This window comes from Eleutherodactylus coqui, chromosome 1, assembly GCF_035609145.1.
Source record: "Eleutherodactylus coqui strain aEleCoq1 chromosome 1, aEleCoq1.hap1, whole genome shotgun sequence".
In the NCBI taxonomy this organism is placed as follows: domain Eukaryota; kingdom Metazoa; phylum Chordata; class Amphibia; order Anura; family Eleutherodactylidae; genus Eleutherodactylus; species Eleutherodactylus coqui.
Window position 1 is genome coordinate 213,667,520 of NC_089837.1, and position 24,021 is coordinate 213,691,540.

Genomic DNA, 24,021 nt, shown 5'->3' on the forward strand with positions numbered 1-24,021 from the left:
AGTGCCCCTCGCAAGATGGCCGCCGCGGCCGCGATTTCGCGGGCTTTTTTCGCCGGCGGCGCCTTCTATCTCAGCGCCGCGGGCGCTCCTCCGGGGGTCTACTCTCCTCACCTCTCGCCCTGCGTGGTGCTGTGCCGGGCTCGAAGTCCTCGCCGGCGGCCGGTGCCTCTCCCTGTATAGCTGCGGCGGTCGCGGGTCTCTGCTTCCACCGCTGATGGTGCCTGTGCTGTGGCCGTTCAGGAGCGTCGTCGGGGGTACGGACCCCTTCTCTCTCCCTCCGGTGGTGTTGCTCTGGGTCGGGGGACCCTCAGGATAACCGCAGGATGATGAAAACGCCGGTAAGCGGAGGAGCCCTCCTCACATGCGACCGGTCAGCTCGGCTGCTTGGCCACGCCCCCCCCAAGTAGTATTTTAAACCTCACTGCCTACCCAAAATAAGCTATATCTCAAGTCCATCATGTTGACTTCCCCTCCTTTTTGATATGCAGACTTGATTTACTTAGCCTTTTTACATGCAAAGAAAATCTTTCAAACAAATCTTTCTATTTTCATAAAGCTTTAATGGCCATTAACACTTTATCATCTTCATTTGCGTGTAAAGGGATCTCTAGGAGTTGTTTGCGGAGCCCAGCCTGTGTTAAACACACTCCCAGCTTTGCAAACAGCTGCCGCACATTCCATTGTTCTCCTCACAGCTAGTATAAACATGTAGAGAGAACATCCTGAACTCTATTGAAAGATGAGCGAAATACATTCAAATGGAATGTATTTGCTCAGCCTTTCAGCAGCCGTAGGATGGATTTTTTGTGAACTAAAATCCATAGTTCAAATGAAAAGTGCACGCTGCCCGCGTTTACATGTAACGATTATCGCTCCTATTCGGCTGTTTGGACGAATTTTGAGCGATAATCGTTGCATGTAAAAGGGCCCTTTTTGATATGCACATTTGATTGGTATAGGCACAAAACTATTTATTTGGTTCTCTGTCCAGAACAATGATGGCTTAGTATATTCTAGTAAAAAGGCTTAAAATTGTAATTAAAATGGCTGAATAATCATTCAGTATTTTCTCGACAAACTTTGGAGGACATTTATATAAATTGTACTTTCTTCTAGTGTGAATGTATAGGTATTGGGCTATATTCACATCTGCCCCGGAGACTGGTGTAGACATGACACTAGGTAAAAATGTGATTCTTGAGGGAAAACTGACAGATCTGGAATCTTTGTTTATTTGTGTTTATTTTTTTCTCCTTTCCCTTTGCTTCAATAACACCGCAGTCAAACAGTCCATGTAATTTCACCATACATGAAGAGTCATGCCCGTATCTGTTACATAGGCTCATTCCCATTCATTGAAGTAGGTAAAGACTAGTTCAGACTCTTGCTCTGCAGCAGAGCTAAATCCTGGCTGATCTGTTATCTGCTAATTAGAAACAGTTATGAGACATGGGGGATTCTTTAAAGGGAACATATTAGCAGGTTCGTACTACCCTAAATAGGAAAATGTCTCCTGGTTACACTGAAATATAGTGCCTTGCAACAGTATTCACCCTCTTGCTTTTAATATTTGCTGCACCACAACCTGCCATTAAGTGAATTTTAATTTGAATTTTATATAATGAACTTGAAAACATGGTCCAAAATTGTTAGGCCTCATGTCCACGGGGAAAATCGGGCCCGCTACGGTTTCTCCATGGAGAATCCGTAGCGGGTCCCTCCTGCCCCGCGGACATGAGGCATTAAATAAAAATAAACTTACCCGCAGCGGTCCGTGCAGATCTTCTCTTCTCCGCGGCCGGATCTTCTTTCTTCGGCCCGGCGGATGTGCTCGGCATTGTTTTCAGTGGGAGAAGATCGCTGAAGGAATCCCCTGCTGCAGCTGCCACAAATTTCGCACGACTTTATCGCCAATGTGAAGGCGCCCTTAGTAAGGTCTGGTCCAACCAGTTAACGTCAAAAGTCACAATTAGTTAAATAAGATTACCCTGTGTTCAATCAGTGTTACATAATGTCAGAATAAATACACCTGTTCTGAAAGTCAGTGTCTGCAACACTACTAAGCAACAGCATGAAGAACAAGGAGCTCCCCAAACGGGTCAGAGACAAAATTGTAGAGAAGTTAAAAAAAAAAACTTGGAACACCCAACAGAGCTCTAACAAATCCATGTTAACAAAATGGAAAGAATATGGCACAACTACAAACCTGACGAAGTCTGCTTCCCTAAACCTGCAGATCAGGCAAGCAGAGCATTATTCAGAGAGTCAACACAGACACCAACAATAACTGAAGGAGCTCCAAAGATCCACAGAAGAGATGGAAGTATTGGACCGTAGGACCATAGGACCATTATAAGCCATGTACTCCAGAAAGCAAACTTGCTGGAGCAGATGAAATATGCGGGCATAAGCGAGCTTTCGCGCAAATGGGTTCAATTTACTGCGTATTATGCACGCAATAATTGACCATAAACATACTGCTAAAGCTACTCTGGAGATGTCAAACTTGAAGTCTTCTGTACATCAACAAAAACCATTTAACATGTTGGAGTTGGAAGAATATGCCAAAAAGTCCCAGTGTTTACATGTGCTAAGCTAATAGACACCCCAAGAGATCTGTAATTTCCACAAAAGAAGGATCTACAAAGTGTAGGGGTGAATACATGTGCACAAAAAGTTCTTTGTTTTTGCCTTATTTGTAAAAATATTAGTAAAAATATTTTGCACTTTCAGGGCTCAGTCAGACGAGCAGTTTTTTTTTGGCTGAGCGCTGTGACCAATCACAGGCAGCACTCAGCTGTCATTCAATGAATGGCTGAGCGCTGCCTGTGATTGGCGGAGCACTCAGCCAATTAGACCAGCACTTTATGAAGGTGGTCAGCAGAAAGTGCTTCAGAGGATTGCCGGGGGCAAAGCGATAAGATGTGCCGGAGCCTCTACTGTGTGTGTTAGTGTTTAGTGTTTAAAAAAAAAAAAACTAATATAAATTTTTTTTATTTTTTTTACTCCAGGGAGAGGTCTGCTGCAGCCCTTAGAGTGGTAAACCTGTTATGTAAAGTGGTGCAAACCTGTCCACAATCCATTTTTATTCCAGGTTGTAATCAATAAAACAAGAAAACCACCAAGGGCATAAATACTTCTGCAAGGCACTCTGGTTTACTCTAGAGCACTGCAGCATTTCAGAGAAAACAGTAGGCACAGGAAACTGTGTACTCGGAGTGGTTCTCACCCAGCTAAGCTTGATTTGATACATAAAAGCTGCAGAAAACAGACACTGCAGTCTGAATCTCAACAGATCTGTCAGTGAGGCTGGACTGACAGTTTAGTCTCCCTCTGCTCTCCTAAGTTATCTTATCAGTTTGATTTATGACCACGGTTTATTTGGTAAATGTCAAGGAAAAACAGTATCCGAATTGCATTTTTTGGAGGACAACCCCCCCCCCCCCCCTGTTTTTTTTGTTTTGTTTTTTTTTCAATTGAGAAAACATTTAAAAATTCACGTATTCCAAAACTGTGAACCGCAATTCACGGATTGTTTCATTTTAATGGTGATTTGTTTGTGATCAATAAAATGTATTCCCCCCCCCCTATTGTCTCCAGGGCAGCACACCTGAGATCGCCGCTGCCTGATAGGACAGGAACACACAGAGGGTTAAAGCAACCAAAAAAGTCTGTTTGAAAAAATGCGTGGCTTGCATAAAGAAGCTGCCGTCCGATAAATCCCTCCGTAAATTTTGTATCACTAAAATTAAGGAAGAAACAGGGATTTATGTACGATATTAAAATCTTGATTAGGGAAGACGACTGCTCGGCCTTGGCGTCACAGGAGACAAGTCCAGCTGCGGGCTCTTCTTAGAAATGGCAGAGAACAAGCAGTCCCTATGGGACTCAGAAGAACGAGCAGATCCCACAGAATAGTCTGACAAGGATGACTATAAAAATTTTTAGTTTAACCCCTAGGATATTGTGGAGTTTAATTAAAGCTATCAGAGCCACATTAAACATGGAGGAGCCCAGAAAGACTCACAATACAGGACAACATCTTTGGGGGCTTAGTGGAGAGGCACAGGCATACCTTTCCTGTTCATATTAACATGAAAAGGAATGTAGCAGGCCAGAAAGAGGCTCTCTATGGCTGAAGTCATGGTCAGGGGACCTGGTGTCCAAGAGCAAGCTATGTTCCCTGCCCTTCCATGGCTGATTCCTGTTCGGACTGGATTTTGATAGGATACTGGAAAAGGCAGTGGGTAAAAGAAAGGGGTTTCCCGAAGAGAAACAGCCAAAGAGACACCCCCCCCCCCTTTTCGCACGCCGATGCAGCAGGCAGAACCCAATAGGGGTAAAGGAAAGATGGGTCATTGGAGCTGCCCCAAAGAGGGTAAGGGAAGAGGCTTTCTCTTTAACTCTCACCACGGGAAGGCCTCTAGGCCCAGGCCCTGACTCAATCTCTGTGGGAGCGAGCCAGTGAGCCCAAATCTGTGGGGATACTTGGATTCCCAGGATCCTAAGACACAGTTTCCAAATACAATTCTTGTCTCGCCCAAGAGAAAATTTATTAACAGGCTCAGCCAGACAGTTAAAACCACTTCAACAAGCAGTAAGGGAACTACTACAAATAAGGGCAGTAATAACAGTTTCTCAAGGACTAGGGGGCCACTACTCTTCTTTATTTCTAGTAAAGAAACAATGTGGAAAATCAAGGACGATAATAAACCTAAAACCATTTAATATCCATATAAATTACTAAAAATTCGAGAGTCGATAAATTCAGTTACAAAGCTAATAAAAAAGGGAGCATTCGTGGCGTCAGTAGACCTAAAAGACGCATATTTTCACATGCCGATCCATGAGGCCTCCCAAAGGTATCTAAGGTTTGCATTATGCATGAAGGGAAGAAAAAGCCATTTCCAGTTTACCAGGGATATCCTCTGCTCCCCGCATCTTCAATATCATGGGGGATATCCAAGTAGCTATCTTGGGGGGGAAAAATCAATCTTAATCATACCATATTGGTAGTGGCGGACTCCAAGGAGTGTCTAGAAGATCTGACAACAATTATCCACCTCCTCCAATATCTAGGGTGGATAATCAATTGGGGAAAAAAAGATATGATTGTCAGAAGTTTTTTTTTCTGCTGGGTTCAGAAAATGTCCCTTCCTTCCCTCAACAAAGGCGCAGGAATTACGCTGTCTAGTCAGTGCATGTTTTGTGTTTTAGAAGTTTCCTATCAGGTCAGCAATAAAGCTATTAGCGAAACTCATGTCATGCATGCCTGCGGTGGCATGGGCCCAGGCTCGGGCAAGAGTTTTACAAGCAGAAATCTTGGTGTCATAGGACAGTAAACAAGGATGCACATAGCCAGTAAGAGTCTCTCTGACCTGGTGGCTCTCAACCCAGAATCTTTCATGAGGTGTTGACTGGTCACAGGACCCAGTGCTATGCATCACAACGGATGCCAGACTGGGGAGCGCATGTAGAACTATTTTTTTCAGGGGACCTGGTCCGAGAGGATAAGGCAACAGTCCTCAAATGACGGAGAGCTTTTAGCGATCCTGAAGTCATTTGAGAAAATAGTGGATAGTCCGAGGCAGACATCTGAAGATCCTATCCGACAACACCACAGCAGTAGCCCACATCAGACATCGGGGTGGGACAAGATGCGGGGCCCTACAGAGTATAGCAGAAAAAAATCTTCCTGTGGGCAAAGACAAAGGTCTTGTCAATCTTTCTGCAGTCCATCTAAGAGGAGTTCCAAGCAGACAACAAATTTATCCCGGAGAATTGTCTCTTTCACAGGAGGTCTTCAATGCACTAGCAACCAGATGGGGGACTCTGCACACAGACTTCTTCGCGACAAGGAAGAATCGCAAACTAAAGATTCTTCTCACTCAGTCCAGGAGACCACTCCGCAGCAATAGATGCCCTGACACTGGATTTGGGTCTAGAACTGGTCAACGCTTTCCCTCCAGTTCCATTGATTCCGAGGGTTCTGCAGAAGTTTCACTCCCAGAAATGCTCCCTTTTGGCCAAGAAGGAGCTGGTTTAGGTTTCTAAAGTTTTTAAGTTGGCAGGTTCCAGTCCAATTGCCAGTAAATTCAGACTTCCTAACTCTGGGTCCTCTGAAGCACCTAGACCTGACAAACCTTCATCTATCAGCTTGGATTTTGAGAAATCCGTGTTACTAGGATGAGGTTTCTCAACAGGGTAGTTAACACGCTATTACTCAGTAGGAAGGAATCGACAAACAACTTGCCAAAAGAGCTGGGATAAATTTGTAGCTTGGTGTAGGGAAAGGGAAATCAGTTTTTTCTCTCCCGACATCCTCATGATCCTGGAGTTTTTTCAGAAGGGTCTGGACAAGAACCTCTCCAAACACCCTGAGAGTCCAGATGGCAGCACTCTGTGCCTTTTTGGATACTCTGCTTTCAGAGAACCCCTGGATAGCAAGATTCCTTAGGGCAGCAGACAGGCTGAAGCCTAGTATCCGTAACATACTGCCCGAATGGAACCTAAATTGGGTTCTTATGGGTCTGTCCAGGTCCCTGTTTGAACCCATAGATTCGGTCTCCATTAGAAATCTAACCCTAAAACCTGTGGTGTTAGTGGCCATTACCTCAGCGAGGAGAATAAGCGAGCTACAGGCCCTGTGCATAGTTATCCACTTTATAGAGTGACGGGTAATAAAATAGTCTTTAAACTAGATCCGTTCTTCCTTCCAAACGTCATATCATCTTTCCATAGATCTCGACATAATCACCCCCCTTGTTTTGTAGTAACCCTAAAAATGAGAAGGAATTCCACTGCCTAGATGTTAGAAGGGCAGTACTCCAATATATTAACACCACAAGCCAGTGGAGACAACCTTTTTGCACAATTTTTTTGGCCCAAACAAAGGGCAAAAACTCCCATAGCTAGGTGGATTAAATTAGCTATGCGATAAAACAGCCCTGAAAAGTCTTAGAGCTCACTCAACGAGGGCTGTGTCTACATCCTGGGCGGAGAGAGCATCTGCATCAGTAGTACAGATTAGTAGAGCAGCAGATTGGAAGAAAATACATACATTTACCAAACCCTATACGTTAGATGTGCAGGCGGATGAGGATCTGACACTTGGCCGTACTCCCACCCTAACAAAATTTAGTTGGTACGTCTCAGGTGTGCTGTCATGGAGATGATGGGGAAAAGGTAGGTTATACTTACCGATCGGGTTTTTAGGGAGTCTCCACGACAGCACCTGTACACGAACAAATCACCTTTAAAATAAAACCATCTTTGAATTGTGGTTCAGTTTGTTGTATACCTTATAGAATGCCCATGTGGCTTGAAGTACATAGGGCGGTCTATAAACACTTTGACATCTCATATGAATAACGATAGATTTAATATTGCAACAGGCTCCATGAAATAGTGTCGTGAGAATTTTTAACTAAACATAACAAGGATATCTCAAATCTTCGGGTAACAACTAGAGTATAAAACTCATGGTCTTTTTCATGGCTTAGAGCTAGGGAAATGTTCTGGATATTTAGGTTGAACACACTAGTTCCCAACATATTGAATGAAGTATTAGAGAACATTTAGCACTCTGGTAATAAGAATTCTGTCTGTCTTCATATATTTCATGATACGAGTATTGGATTGTTTTATATAGTTCTAGCCTTATTTATTGAATATTCTATGTATATTTTAAATTCTCATATTTTTTACAGGCAGATTTATAGCACCATACATTTTTAGAATAATTGACCTGCACTATGTATTTTACTTTATGTTTAGTGATATATATTCATTCTACACACTGAAGAATGGGAATAGTTTAGCGATATTTATATTGGTTTTGTCAGTAGGCTGTTTGCTCTTATAATGTAATTTTGATAAAGCTCCTTGAAAGTGGCCGTGTGACCGCGCGCGATACCGAGGAGACGTCATTGTGTCACCCAGTACAATCCTGCGTTCCTAATCGCAGACTTGCTTAATCTGCGAGTCCATGTGAGATGCGTCCCTGCTGTTGCACAGGAGGGAGTATCATTGGCTCGCAGCGGGGTGGCTAGAACAGAGTTCACTCCTCGCTCTCCCCTGCCCCTCTCCATTCACTTAACACATTTTGCTGTTTTTATCATTTTGAGGAGTTGTGCATCTGGGGTTGTGCAAGAGTCTTTTAGCCAAAAAATGTGGTGATATTTATTCATTTATTTATTTTATTTATTTTTGGTAATTGATACAAACCTAAATGAAGGCACCATTGATTGATTGGAAGCTGAATGGTGTTTTCAGACCGTGGCAGGTGTTCACTTTCTGAAAATATTTGTATATTTTATTTTGTGTAGGTCCAAACTGAGAATATTCAGGGTGAATCTATATGTTCCATACATCTGAATGAGGTAGATTTCTGCAAATCCCACTCAGATTTGCCACAGAAAAATCTGCAACAAATCTGTCCCTCGTGAACTCATCCTGACAGTACATGGTCTTTACTTATCTTACTTTCCAATGTCCCATAAGATTGTAGACATTTATGCTGCCTGGGTTCATCCTGCTTCTCATTTTTATTTTTTCCCAACTGTCCATTCTATGTAAAAGCATGTGTAACGAGTACATGTATTGTATGGCTTGTGTAATACATTGTATGCTCTGTGTGCTTTCTCATCAAGGACTCTCCTTCCTTTTATAAACCTGTATTTTATTCAGTTCCGCTTGGCGCCCTTTTACACAGAACGACTATTGAGCGTTTAAAACCCCAACAGCTGTCACTCACTGAATGGAGGTGGAGCGCGTCGGGGAGAGCTCTTCCGGCCGCCCGCCTCCCTTTATGGTAAACGGGCAGTCATTCCTAAATGAACTACCTGTTAGGACAGGCTGATAGTCGTTTGGTTATTATGCTTGCAGAAAACAAACAAACGCTTTCATGGGTCGTGTTTACCATGAACTATTATCATTCACTTTCGCACCATCCAATGAATAAAGGCCCAGTTACACGCAATAATTCTCGTTTGAAAACAAAGTCATTGAGTTGTTCATTCAAACTGAGCATTTACACGTAAACATAGTAACCTAGCATGCTATGCTATATAAAGAAAAATGTCCATGCAGATCAGCCTGCTTGCTGGGTGGTTTGGTAGTGTTTCGTATGTAAAGATAAGTGGAGGGTTGATTGCTCAGATGGGCACGTATTTATCTGCACAATCTAGGTGGGCGGCTTTTAATTGCGAAGAAAAAGCCTTTGTCTACTGCGGCAGTACGGGGATTGGCTTTTGACTAGATCGTTTAGCTGGGCAAAAAATCACCCCTCCCCTCGAGTTGTTTGATCTGCTGTTTAAACCTGACAAGCGACTATTTTTATGCAGGCTGAAACTCGCTGAACCAACGAAATTTGAGCATTAATCGTTGCATGTAAATGGACCATTACTGAATGATCTGTGTAAAAGGGCAAGTGGCCACTACTTTTAAGGATCCTTTTTCCTGGGATGCTATATGCATACAGAATTTGTTACTAACCTTTGTGCTTTCTCCAGACAAGTAGGCCCCTCTCCCTCCTTTATTAGTCTGAATCATTAGTAAGGAAGAATTAACTTGTAATTCCAGGACCAGACAACTGTACGCACGGTGGCTTCAGCTGCCACCACCAAGGAAATTCGAAGACAATCCAGCAGTTATGACGATCCCTGGAAGATAACTGATGAACAAAGGCAGTATTATGTCAATCAGTTCAAAAATATTCAGCCTGACCTAAACGGGTTCATTCCAGGTAAGAACACTTATTTCATGAAATAATGCTTTCAAACTGGCGACCGTACAACACCTTTGTAGGGCCACCTATTGAGATTACAATTACTCTTACCCGTTTAATATGAAATTGTCCAATTAGGTCTTCAGAGATGGATGTTGCAAAGAAATGGCTCAGGATCCCTTTAGTAAGGATTTCGCCTTTCTAAAAGGAACCTTAACCTAAAGCTGGATTCACATGGCCATATGCTAGCTGCTACCCAGAAACTCAAGCGTAACTCACATTGGACACCTGTCTGATCTTCACGGACTCTCCATGTTGCGTGTTCTATTCTAATCCGTGAAACATTGTTCATGTGAATATAGTCCCATATATTGGGATGGAGGCATGTGTAGTCCGGGGTGGGAGAGTGTCACAGCTGCAGGCTCTCACTTACCAGAGGTAGGAGCACACACTGAGAGCTGCGGTCACGTTATCTATAAACGCCAGATGGAAAAAACGTAGCACGCACAGAAGGCCGGGAAGCCCGGCAGATTTAAGAACTCGCTGCTACAGGCTAGCTTGAGTATCCGAGAGCAGGGAAATGTCACTGGGAACTGCTGTATGCGGTTGCTGGTTACATGATTGCTGTTACCCAATGGATAACAGCGATCATGTAATGTAAAAAGCTTTTAAAACTTTTTAAAAATATTTTTTCTTAAGTTTCATCTCCCCTCATGAATCATATCACTGAGGGGAGATGAAATTACGTATCTAAGCCCTCCGGTTTTATTCACGGACCTTACCCCGGCTTTTGCGCACACGCTCGTCGCCAAGATGGCGGATGCATGTGCAAAAGCCACAGATTACCGGGGTAATTTAAAGTCTACCAAACGTAGTCTGGAGCCTGGAGATTTCACAGGTGATCGTGGTCCCTAGTCACGTGATCGCTGTTATCCAATGGATAATGGTGATCATGGAAAAATGAAAAAGCTTCTGCACATGCGCCCTTTGGCAAAATGCCAGACACATGCACAAAAGCTAGGGAGGGCCCGGGAAATTGAAAATCTCCAGCAACCAAAGGTCGCCTGGAGCAGTGACCAGGGGCCTCGTTGAGCGGTCTCTGGTCAGGTGATAAAAAGGTAGCAATCTACATTAGCGGGTGGAAATTACGTATTCCACTTGCAGAAAACAGAACGCACCATGTTATATTTTATCACGGATATTCGCAATATAGAGCCCATTGTGCTCTATGGTCGTGGATATAATTGTGTACGAGCCACGAGTACCCGCGTCATCGCTGAGCCACAGCGCGGGAAATATAAACAAAGGTGTACTGCGCATGACTGCCTATGTGAGTATGCAGTTATGCGCAGTACATTACGGCCCCATACGCAGGGCCACAGCCGGGTCAAAACTGGGATCCGCTGTGGGCATCCACAAGCAGATTCCACCTACAGCCGCGCTAGTCCGGCATTTTTAGACCGCTATGTGTATAACCTAATTTTCCAGAAGCCCCAAGAATGCTCGCCTTCCTGCAGTTCCAGGAGCAGCCTGTTGAGTGTCTTCTGTGTGAGACCACCACACCTCAGCAGGATTATGAAGCCTCACAGAGCGCCACTTTTTACACCCCATCCCTGCCTCTGGGGTTAAGAAATACCCCCCCAAAAAGCATGGGAGCAGGAGGGATACCCAGTTTTATTGCTCCATGTGCCCATCCCAACCAGCCTCCGTAATTACCCCTGTCTTCGGATATACCACACAGTTTACTTTATTACGTCTATCTGAGATTTAGAGAATGCTAAAGAGGGGAGGGGGTTTTTCTGTTTTTTTTTTTTGTTGTTGTTTTTTTTAGGGAGTCCATTTTTTCCCCCCCTGCAGAAGTGGGCAATGGGGCCTGGAATTTATTCAGTTGTGCCCTGAAATCTAATGGGTCTTCCTTCATTATAGGCCTAGCCATCTGTCCTATAAGTAGATTGGGGCTACAATGGATATGTTTCTGAACACAGGACAAACAAAGGTATCTATTTTGGGGTGAAAAGTCTTCATTCATGTGTGTGCTGCACAAAAACCACTTTTAAAAATGACACAATTGCCAAAAAAATGAAAATCGTAATATTTTCTTCCTTCTGCTTTGCTTAGATTAATTCAAAAACTTTGTGGTCAAAATACACAGTACACCCCTAGATGAATTTGTTAATGGGTTTAGTTTTCAAAATGGAGTGTATTGTGGGGGTTCTCTCTCGTTTTGCCGCTCAAGGGCTCTACAAGTGTGCTATGGGGCCTAAAACACCTTCAAGCAAAATGTCTGTTCTGGAAGCCACCGGCTGCTGCTTTTGGTTTGGGCCCTGTTGTCCATACAGATATTGGATTAGGGCCACAATGGGTATGTCTCTGAACACAGGACAAACAGGGGTATCCATTTTGGGGTGCAAATCCTCATTTTCATGTGCAATATAGAAAAAAAAACTGTCTTTAAAATGACATATTTGCACAAATATGAAATTTTCTTTTTCCTTCTCTGAATTGCTTTAACTCCTGGAAGAAAAAAAAACTACGGGGTCAAAATACTCCTGACCCCCCCCCCCCCCCCCCCCTCAGTGAATATATTAAGGGATGTAGTTTTAAATAGGGTCATTTGCGGGGGCATCTATCATTGTGACACCTATGCGCCTTTGCAATCTTTGCTTGGTGCCGGAAAGTAACGTGTTCCTCAAAATGTTAATAATCCATGTTAAATTTGTACGTCTGCGACGCCGCGGAGAGTGAAGAAGATGCCGGACAGCGCGGAGGACGATGGGTGAGTATTCTCAGCTCCCTTTACGGATCTGATCCGTAAGGGGAGCTGAAATCTTGACTTTTTAAAACTTTTCATTAACTTTAAAGCAATCGCCGGTATCCGGTGGATACCAGCGATCGCGTGACCGGGGGTGCGGTCCCGTGGCCCGGGATGACAGCTCCATGCTGTCGGCCACCTCCGGCAGCCAGCAGCATGGAGCTGTCACGTCCAGAGCCTGCAGGGCTGTCATTCCCAGAGGATGCATGTTTTTACGTTCTCTGGGAATTAAGCCCAGCAGGCCAGGACGTAGAAAGGCAATGGGGCTGGTCACTAAGGGGTTAGTGACGTGTGAGATTTTTAAAATTTGGCTCTGTCACTAAGCGGTTAATATTTAAAGCTCGCGTATTTTTTGTTTGTTTTTCTGGTGTATTTCCAAGCCCTTTAGAGAAGCCTTTGGGGGGATATGCCAAAAGCATGCTGCATTTTGAAAGCACTACAAACAAATGCGTTTTATTTCACTAGAGATGTATCTGCTGCAAAAAGCTGCAAAAAAGCTCGTTAAGTAGTATGGTTTTTAAACATGCAACTGCTTTTTGTCCCATCCATTAAATAGGACCTGTGGTGTCTTTATATCTGCAAGGCCAGCTGCATAGCTTTAGCAGCCACAGCCCCACTGATTCAACAATGTCTCTCTTCCCTCTACTTCCTCCCATCCCCCTGTATGGGCTTTTAGTTTCAGTGGGACTGTCAGGTGGGCACTGCCTCGTTGCCAATCAGATCTGACGTCACTCATGTGACATAATCTTGGCTCTGGGAACTGAAAGAGTGGCCTGTATGGGGGAATGGGAGGGAGTAGAGGGAAAAGAGACATTGTCAGTGGGGCATAAATGCTAAGCTATGCAGCTGGCCCCTTTGGCATGAGGACATGACAAGTCCTTTTTCTGCGTTTACTCTATTAGACATATTGAACACCCTTGCTGCCTTCTCTTCTGTGCTGGTAGAACATGTATATAAAAATGCCTAATATAGTAAAATCACATGGGTGTTTCTCTGCTGCACCGCTATAAAATTATGCCTAAAAAGTATTGGCACAACTCTACTCCAGCAGGATAGATGCATGAAACGGACATCCTCCCCGTGTGAATCGTGCAGAGTACTAATACTGGCACTACTATCAAAGTGAAAGGGGTAGGCACTTGGCCTTAATGCTGGATAACGATCCTCTGAGACTTGAGAGGACGGTTATCAGCTATGGCAGAAACTGCGCTAGTAAGGGTCCAGTTTAGATCTGCCGATTTCTCATTTGGACGAAGGAATGATGCCTGTTTATTCAAGCGGATACATCGTCGGCTCTTTCAAATCAGCAATCGTTCAGTCGTTCACACTCACTGTATAAGTCAATGATGAGCACGATTTATCATCCATCGTTCGATCATTAACTGCGTTTACACAATGATCGTGTTCACTTGTTTGAACAATAATTCTTCTGTGTAAAAGGGCCTTGAGTCTCCTATATGTATCTGTAATTGTTCTAGAAGGAATAAGAGAAATGTCACAACACAGAGTTATAGATAAACATGATCCAGAATTTAATGACTAATTCAAGTATTGGTTACAACATGCATATGCAGAATCGCCTCTGACATCAGAGCTCTGTCCTGCATAGTGTTAGAAACATATGCTAAAATGAAAACAAAGGTTTGGTGCCGTGTTAAGCCTGGTTTAGACACAACGAATATCGCTCAAAAAATCTTTTGAGCGATTTTTCGAGCGATAATCGTTGTGTTCTTTAACAGCACAAGTTGATTGCTCAAAGCAGAAGATTCAGAAGACAAGCGGGGTGTCAAGCTTGGAGCGCCCGGCTGTTATACAGCAGAGCACTCCGAACGGGGTATGGAGAACAGAGCTCGACTGCTGTGTTCTTCAAACCCAGGCTGTCTTCAGGGAGCGGGATACAGCTGAAACAATAGTATCATTATTGGGGTGTATCTGGTGTAAATGTAATCCATGGCGATATTTATTTTTTGTTTTATGTTCCCCATCTATAAACTACCCTTTAAGTCACAAGGAGTTAAGCTGTTTTCATCGTTTTCATAATCTTATCTAGATTTTAATAATAGAACGTCATTGTGCCGATCAGTTACTAATTAATGGATTTATTAGCAGGCAAACCTGAATTTCCAGCTAAACAGAATCCTCCACATTTTATCTGCCCAGTTGTAGGCATAGCATGGTGTTCATTAGAATAAGCCCTTGTTCCCACAAATGTGTCAGATTTTGGGGTATGAAAAACTGATTTTTTATTTATTTTTTTATTTATTTTTTTTATTTATTTTTTTATGCAAATGTATGTCCATGTGACATCAATGTGTTGTGTGTCTGTTCTTAGCATACATGTGTGATCAGTGGTTTTTTTTTTTTCCGGAGAGGTGAGTATGGGGTCTCTGAGAGGGGCGCCGGGTCTGATTTTTTTTTTTTTTTGGACTCTGACCCGGCTGTGGGCATAAGGCCTTATAATGGAACAAAACTACAGACTTATTTAATAAATGCACATGATAACATGGGAGGCAGGAACATGGTGAACTTAATTTGCACTAGATGAATACCAGAGACGGGGGTGAGGGGCACAGACCTGTTGGGATAAAGAACATGTTATTAAAGGGGTTGTCCCGAGGCAGCAAGTGGGTCTATACACTTCTGTATGGCCATAATAATGCACTTTGTAATATACATTGTGCATTAATTATGAGCCATACAGAAGTTATAAAAAGTTTTATACTTACCTGCTCCGTTGCTAGCGTCCTCGTCTCCATGGTGCCGACTAATTTTCGCCCTCCGATGGCCAAATTAGCCGCGCTTGCGCAGTCCGGGTCTTCTGTAGTCTTCTATGGAGCCGCTCGTGCCAGAGAGCGGCTCCGTGTAGCTCCGCCCCGTCACGTGCCGATTCCAGCCAATCAGGAGGCTGGAATCGGCAGTGGACCGCACAGAAGAGCTGCGGTCCACGAAGACAGAGGATCCCGGCGGCCATCTTCAGCGGTAAGTATTGAAGTCACCGGAGCGCGGGGATTAAGGTAAGCGCTCCGGTAAGCTTCCTTTACTTCCCTGCATCGGGGTTGTCTCGCGCCGAACGGGGGGGGGGGTTGAAAAAAAAAAAAACCCGTTTCGGCGCGGGACATCTCCTTTAAGTTACAGGTAGATGACCATAACAATAAATAAATGTTTACTACATCTCTCTGTTACGCCGCCTGCACACGAGCGGAAATTCTGCGGCGGGATTTCCGCTGCTCAAAGCCTGCTTAGGATTGCGTTAACAAACGCAATCCTATGCAGATAGCCGTGATTTGGCCGCGTGAAATATCGCGCAGCAAACAAATCACAACATGCTCTACGAGCCCCGCACAGAAATGTCACTCACCTGCCGCCGGCTCCGGGCTGTGCGGCAAGCCAGCACATCAAGGAGCTGGCGGGCACGGGTGAATACGCGCTGGTCCCTGCAGGCGCTCGGGTCGGGTCCGGTGGCGAGAATCCTCGCCGCCGGTCCCGACCCGCCCATCTGCAGGTGGCCTAAGTAGAGCCTTCATTTCTTTTTCTTTTGAAAAGCACTTATTTCTTGCTATAAATGTAGTTTAAAATCTAAAACAATTTACAATTTCTTATACTGACAAGTTTTCACATTTTATAGGATCGTCTGCAAAAGAATTCTTTACAAAATCTAAGCTTCCAATTCCAGAGCTTTCTCATATATGGTACGTTCTTACATTGTACACTGTCTGGTTTGTGTATCTTATAGGAAAACTGTCACCTCTCTGAAGCATCATAAACCAAGACAGGGAGCCGGATGATGGTTTTTTTATTTTTTTTTTAGATTTCCCGGCTCTTGATCCCGCGATGCCTGCCACTGAAGTCTGCTCACCGTGCATGCGTTCGCCTATACAGTTCTATGGGAGGGCACATGCACAGGACTCTGAAAGGAGTCAAATTTTCATCAGGCAGGTGGACTTCAGCGGCGGACACCATCGGATACAGGAAGTGGGTGATTATAAAAAAAAAATACAGCACCCGGCTCCCTGCCACCTCGCCTAACAGTACAATAGGTTAGTTTATGGTGCTTTAAGTAGGTGACAGGTTCCCTTTAAAAGGGATTTTACCGCCAAAGGCATTTACTCTCTATTCACAGGATAAGGCATAAATGTTTGGTCACTGGGAGACCAACTGCTGGTAACTCCAGCAATTCGTAGAAAGAAACCCACTAATGACCAATGTAAATGGGAGAAGTGGTTTGTATGTGTGACCGCTGCTCCATTCACTTCTGTGGGACAGATGAATTTGTCACACAGATTTCCACCTATCCAGTTGTTGAGCATGAGCGCTGCTATTAAATTCAGGAGTTATTCTCAAGACTGCTGGGAGTCCCAGTGTTCGGACTACTATCAATCAAGACCTTTATCCTCTTATCCTGTGAATAGCGTATAAAGTCTGGTAACAATCCCTTTAATGTATAACTGCTTGGATTTTACATATAAAATCTAAGATTCTAGTGGGTCTTGTAAATATTGAACCATAAATATCTCCATATGCACACATGACTTGTATGTACTTACAATGATGTGTTTATCGTTGTAGGGAGCTCTCAGATTTTGATAAGGACGGAGCATTGACATTGGATGAATTCTGTGCTGCTTTTCATCTTGTCGTGGCTAGGAAAAATGGATATGATTTGCCTGAAAAACTACCTGAAAGTTTAATGCCTAAACTCATAGACTTGGATGACACTGCAGGTACATTTGGTGTTAGTCTTTTATAAAAAAAGAAAAAATGGCTGTTGAAGGCCTCTCCCACTCCACACACCACTGTTCATACCACTTTTTTGCAGGTACAATGTATTTTTTCCCAAGTTTGGAATGGGAGGTCTATTCTTTTGCCATTGACATCAGTTGTATAGGATCCTCTGTCTGGATCTTGTTCCTCAATAGGACAGAGAAAAAACTAGCCCATGTTTGTGTCCAGCTGCACAGGATTTTCCATAAAACCTCTTTTAGGGTGTGTTCACACCTTGCAGAAAATCTGCAGCAAAAAGCTTACTCTTATCAAATTCCATTCACATGTAGGATAAAAAAGCTGTGGACTTCCTACTGCAACTCTAACCTGTGGATTTACTATGGAAATAGCGACTCCACAACGTGTGACTGCGCACACTAAAGCGAATTTCCCACCTAATTTCCTCTCTGAGAGTAGCCTGAACTAGTGACGGGCGCATATGCCTGATGACTTAGCGGTGACATGGCTGTGAGGGTATGCAGCCCGTCCTTTCAGTCAAAAGGTGTGACGAGTTCTCTTTAACAGTGTCGAAGTGTGAATAGATTTTTGGCTGAGGTTTAACTAGGGCTGGGTGAGTAATCGAATGAATTCAGTTAATTTGCCCATTTTAATGGCCGTGTTTTGCTTGTTTGCACTGATTGGGCACCTCTGGTGGCAGACCGATAGGAGCCAATAGGGCTGAACTTTGGCGCTTTTACTGTCTCCCGCAGCTCTACAAGTGTTTTCACCAACCCAGTTAGTTTTGCGGGGGTGACACAGGTCACTAACTAGTGTGTAACTGTTGACCAGCCCTGCCTGTCGCTCGCATTGGTAAATGTGCCAGGCATTGGACAGCATGAGTGGCACCAGTTAATTTCTTACATTAACTGTAACTGTTAGCTGCCTGGCACATATACTCAGCAATACAGAAGGTTCAGCAATGTTCACACAGCAACTTAGCCTTCAGTCAGAGGTATATGGCAAGAGGACTCCTGATATATACTTCTGATGGAAACCCACGTTGACCCATCCCTTTTCCTACAGCAGTGTTTATAATCAGGTCACTCATCACTTGCAGGCTCCATTCATCAGGACAGTCCAATCTATCTCTGTAGGCTGCACACTGATAAAGGCAGAAGAGAAGTCATGACTCTAGTCTACACGCCAATTGGTATATTGGGCGAGCTCATACGCATGAAAAAATAACGCATCAGGTCTTATGTTGGTGCGTATTACACACCCATATAGGCCTTGGGGATTTAACATACGCAGCAAATATTTATGGTACACGGGCATTTGCTTTGTACTGTGTATTACACATGTAATGCGCAATGACAATAGTACTGCGTGAGTGAGCCCTAAATGTTTAACCACTTAATACTGCTGCAGCAGGAAACTGTACTGTCTAGGTCCTCAGCAGAAATAAGCAAAGTGTTGTGCCACCAACAGTGAGGCTCCAATGCAATGTCTACCGTATATATGGAAAGTGACGTGCTATATACCATGCAGCCACAGCGGTCACTCATATCCTGTTATGACGTCCGTTAAATATATCCATTTTTACAGGACTCTAGGGTGGAATAGTATAGTCGTCTACGCTATTCATCCTATCTTTTTTTTTTTTCCTCTGCCACATACTGACCTTTACCTGCCAGACAGGCAGGGCACTCTTTCGGCCTCTGACAAAAGAAGCGTATGGATACAGTTCCCCTCCATGTCAGGTGCTTTCAAGATATTCAGGCTAACGGCTCGTTCCAACCAGCATTTAGTCTCTGTTCAGACTTTCAGTTTCACTGTTCCATTTTTTAAATTATCCATTTGTGTTTTTACCTCACAGTTTCTTTAGGGAGTTTAGGGGAAAAAAAATTTACATCTTACAGAAAACTTTTTCAGTTTTCTTCTGCTCAGTTAGGTTTCCATTGTTTAACTGGAACAAATAGGGCGGTCTGCAGCACTATCTGGGGGAAAATTTTTTAAAAATGAATAACCTAACAGAGCAAGTTTTCCATTTAGATTTATTTATTTATTTTTTAATTTTAAATCCCACTTAAATTAATGCCCTATTCAGACGACTCCTAAAATTATAAACTTTAACAACTATTAAAGGGCTAAATGTAGTAGAGCAAATTGTATTTTTTTTCACAGTAAAGTGATTTTCTGGCGTGCAGGATAATGTAACATCCAGAAGCGCATGACAGACATTTGTTTGAGGAATCCTTATCTCTCCGTACTCTTGAGTCAGCTGCTCTCAATGTGAATGGCCGCGCACATGGACTTCTAACATGCTGTAGATCCTCAAAAAAAGAGCAATTGTCTTGGGTGCATAGTTATAGCACCTAGCATGGAAACAATTTTGGCTCAAAATCAATGACCAATTATACTGCATGCGATAATGGGTTTAATAGATGTCCATTTCCACCTATTTGATCTAGACTAAACTGAAAGCAGAGGCAATGGAAACTGACATAATAGTTAATAAAGTTTATAATCTTGGGCCTGTGAATAGGGCCTAAATACGTACCAACTCCTTTTGCATCAGTTATTTGTCACTTAAATTAATGGTGGAATTACAATGGAATTCATCAGTTCCTTTTTACCATCTGTATGCTCCAAAAACTGAACAGAGAGACAAAAAGCCTAAACGGACCACTAGTGTGAATGGGCCCTTAATGTACAGTAAAATCACAGTATGCTCCCTAATGTGATTCTGGTAAGGTGCAATGTAAAACAAGTGAAAAATCCTAAACCAGTTATGGGACGTTCTATGACTTAAGCATTACACTCAACAAAAATAACATTGCTAGTATTGCTATCTTTCTTCCACCTCCCAAAAAATATAATAAGTGATCAAAAAGTCACATGTACCCCGAAATGGTACCAATGGAAACCATGCATCTTATGAGAAACAAGGCACCAAACACACCACTCTGTTGGTGAAAAAGTAAAAATCTTATAGGTCTTGGAATTCAGTAAAGCAAATAAAATAAAATTGTAGAAAAGTAGTAACGCATGAAAAATAAATACATTTGACAAGACCATATTCATAGTGAAAAGGTAACATTTTATACTGTATAGTGAACTCCATTAAAAAGTCCTTTAACCAAGCTAAAACAATACGCTGTATTTATTCCAAAGTGATGTCATTTTTAAAAATAAATACAGCTTGTTCTGCATAAAACAAGGCATCGTGGCTATTTTAGCAATTAAAGTGGCAGTTCTGGCTACTGCTGTCATCTGGGGATATGACCATGTTCCATGGAATCCTCGTTTAGAAACCTTGTCCAGTACCATGTTTCATTACTATTGACACCCCTATGCTACATCTAGGGCACAGTAGTACTGAGAGGTGCTGCCAGCTGGGGAGTGGCATGCATCTCCCAAACCGGAGATTTAGATCAATGAAAAGCTATGAATTGCCCACTTTCCAATTGCTTTTGAGAGCACAAGCTTTTTTTTTTTTTTTTTCTCATTGCAGCTGGAGATCAATCCAGTGAGGTTGGATTTTCAAGTTCCCCGACTGAACCTCCACCAAGTAAATCGCCCTCTATGCCATCTTTGAATCAGACATGGCCAGAGATGAACCAAAGTAGTGAGGTAAGATTATGCATCATGCATGGATCCTGATATTCATAGTCTGCTTTACTTCCTTTTCAGTGAAACCCTTATCTGCTGTAGACATCAGAATGTACAGTAGCGGTAAATTATAGTTCATTAGTAAGTAGCGTCATATCCCACCCAGAAAGTACAGCCTACTAATCGGGAGGCACTTTTGAATTAATAGATTTTTTCACTATGTTAAAAAACTTTTTTTTTTTTAATGTTCACTACCACCATTTATTTATTTTTTCTTATTGCAGTGTTACCACTGCTAGCAGTGACTACGCTGACTATTTTGTCTCGTGTTGCATCCAACTAGCAGTAATCAGTTTCTGCGCTTGATACAGTGCTCTCTGAATTCCCAAGAGTTTGCCATTAATGAGAGAGCGAGATCTCTGTAGTGCTCCATCCCAAAATGACCATATGGATTATACCTGCACCATCCATGTAACATTTCAGACAATGAGTTTAATCTTATACCCATGTTAATTTAACAGAGTACGATAAACTCTCTGCGCTTAATACAACTGTGATACTCATTGATTTTCCGATAAGGATATCATTGCAATCGTACGCAACATAACGGCCCATTTATCTTCGGTAATATGGCCTAAATCTTATTCCCATTTTTTTTCTTTTACCTTTTTATTGAGAATTGCTGTAAATGCTAAGAAGAAAGCACCTGTCTATGTAAATAAGATATTACATTCTTAGGGCGCATTCAGATGACCGTATATAGTCTGGGTTTTCATGGGGGCGGGGCTACGTCTCGAACTTGGCTCCGCCCCTGTCCTGCACCTCCCATTGCAAATAGTGGCAAGGGGCAGAGGGGGCGGGAGCTCCGTGCACTGCCCCCAGCCTGGCCTGCCTCCTCCACCTGCAGAGAGGGACGCCGTATATCGGCCGGGTTGAAAACCCAGCCGATATACGATCGTCTGAATGCGCCCTTAGGGCCTTAGCAGCAAACACATGTCGTAACTGAAGGAACTGGAAAAAATAACTATGGGGAACTTCCTAAAGCTCTCTAAATTGTTCAAAAAATAAATAAAACTAACTCTGCCAATGTAGGGTTCCTCCAGAGGGGGGTGTATAAGGTAAATCATTTACCTAGTTGCAATATCTGCTTAAATTTATTCCATAATTTAATTATTTAAATTGATTATTGCATCTAGTCCTTTCTATAGGGGGTTTTTAATAGGGGTTCTGCAACCTGTCTCTTTACCATTCGCCCTCACCCCTTCAGCTATTGCATTGAGACACCAAAAAATATACCCAAACATTTGGCATTGCCAACTCTCAAGGCAGTTTATCCCTTTTGAAGGGTCTCCAATTTAATTCTAGCAGCTTTCTTATTCCACAATAAACTCCTAAATACTGTATGAAGTTTAAAAATAAAAAATAAAAAAAAAAGCGTGATGGAATCCAAACCGGAGCATTTTGAAGTACATACAAGAGTGCCATGGGAATTTTTATTTTCTGTTGTATCATAAGGGTTGAATTCACACTATGATGGATCCGTCACATAACGGACACCGACCATGCCTGACTGTTCCCATTGACCTACCATTGGGTCTTGTCATTTTATTAGAAAGAAATTGCAACCTGTGCTGCATAATAAATAGATGAAATCTGCAATGGAGGTGCCTAAGTGAGTCTCCAACTTGGATGTGAACGGAGACTTGCACTTTTTTATTAATGAAGCTAAAATACACGACATTCACTAAAACTTACTAAGATCCTAAATGGTTTAAAATAGTTATACGCAGGGTCACAAATCCCAGTTCCTCTCGTCTATGGATCTCTATTGTAAGGGGGAGTCCACGTGTCATCATCAAATTGCGGTTTGTGCCACGGTTAGTGAAAATTTGCAGCCTAACATGCAGGTTTTCCCTTGTGCAAATCACAGCAAAATATTGTGTGACGTGTGGGCTCACCCTTAGTAACACCATAGTTTCGGTAGGTTTTGTGGATGAGATGAAGTGCGCAGCTCAGGATGGTCAGTGTTGGCCTCTCCTAAGTAAGGTACCTGGAACTGTCAGCGGATAATGGAGAAATTAGTTTTAGATGAGATGATGAATACAGCCTGTTGTGGTAAAGGGATTTATCTCATGTTTTTGATAAAGAACTTGTGAAAAGTAAGTTAGATCATCATTTTTACTGTTTATCATCCCAAAAAGAATTGGTCCACCAAAACTCGAGACCTAACCGTGTGCTTGCTTGTTGAGAAATATTGTAGTGTCCCTGGGTGTGCTTCCGCTTTCCACTCCTAATGACTCTGTACTGGGTGATTGTGCATGCTTCCCACTTCTTCACTAAAATAATGAAATATGTTTCACATCACCAATCTTTCCTTCATTCCAATGTGAACCTGGATTTCCTAAACTTGCATCCTTTAGATCAGCGTTTCCCAACTCCAGTCCTCAGGGACCACCAACAGGCCATGTTTTCAAGATTTCCTCAGTGTTGCACAGGTGATGTAATTATTGTCAGTGCCTCAGATATTGCCACAGGTGTTCGTACTATAGGATATACTGAAAGCATGACCTGTTGGTGGTCCCTGAGGACTGGAGTTGGGGACCCCTGCTTTAGATTGCTGATACAATGTAGCAGTGATGGCCTTTGCCTACAACTGGAAAGAGCGTGCAGTATCTCATAAAGGCAGGCCCACCTCCTTAATGTCACACCGTTCACATGAAATGTTTTCTTGACAAGCATGTTTCATTATTTTTGTACATTTGGTTGGTTTGCTTTTGTAAGTGCTCTGATCATATCATATATCCTATGTATTGCATGATACATAACCCCTGTCCTGGCTGGAGGCCAGTCTTTCAGCTCTTCTTCTGCACATGCGGAAGAAAGCTCCGTTTACATCTTATTCTACTTGTCTTCATTTTATAGCACTGTTCTTGTTAACCAGTATCATTAATCAATATGATATCGATCAGTTTAATCTTTGCAGAAAAATGGATTGCACTGACAGGTATCTTTTGCCAATTAAGATCCAATTTTACCTCCCCAAATGTGGGAGCTTATTGCCTGATTATGTAGTAATCCCACAGTGGCTGTATAATTGGCACAGACCTGGCGGTGTAAGCCATGAATGAGGGTTTATTTCTGCTCAGATCTTTTCCTCTCCTCTTATCAT

General features: G+C 42.9%; 1 protein-coding gene across 6 annotated transcripts in view; it reads left to right on the forward strand.

Moving 5' to 3' along the window:
- The window catches only part of REPS1 (RALBP1 associated Eps domain containing 1), a 74,485-nt gene that overhangs the window by 20,647 nt on the left and 29,817 nt on the right, over positions 1–24,021 (forward strand). For 3 of the 6 annotated variants that reach the window (XM_066605491.1, XM_066605493.1, XM_066605494.1), the window contains exons 6-10: positions 8,328–8,381; positions 9,583–9,745; positions 16,165–16,228; positions 17,106–17,260; positions 20,755–20,873. In XM_066605491.1, coding sequence (XP_066461588.1) covers positions 8,328–8,381; positions 9,583–9,745; positions 16,165–16,228; positions 17,106–17,260; positions 20,755–20,873 — 555 coding nt within the window. The remainder of the gene's footprint in view (positions 1–8,327; positions 8,382–9,582; positions 9,746–16,164; positions 16,229–17,105; positions 17,261–20,754; positions 20,874–24,021) is intronic. The other 3 variants (XM_066605495.1, XM_066605492.1, XM_066605496.1) reach the window with 1 other exon arrangement.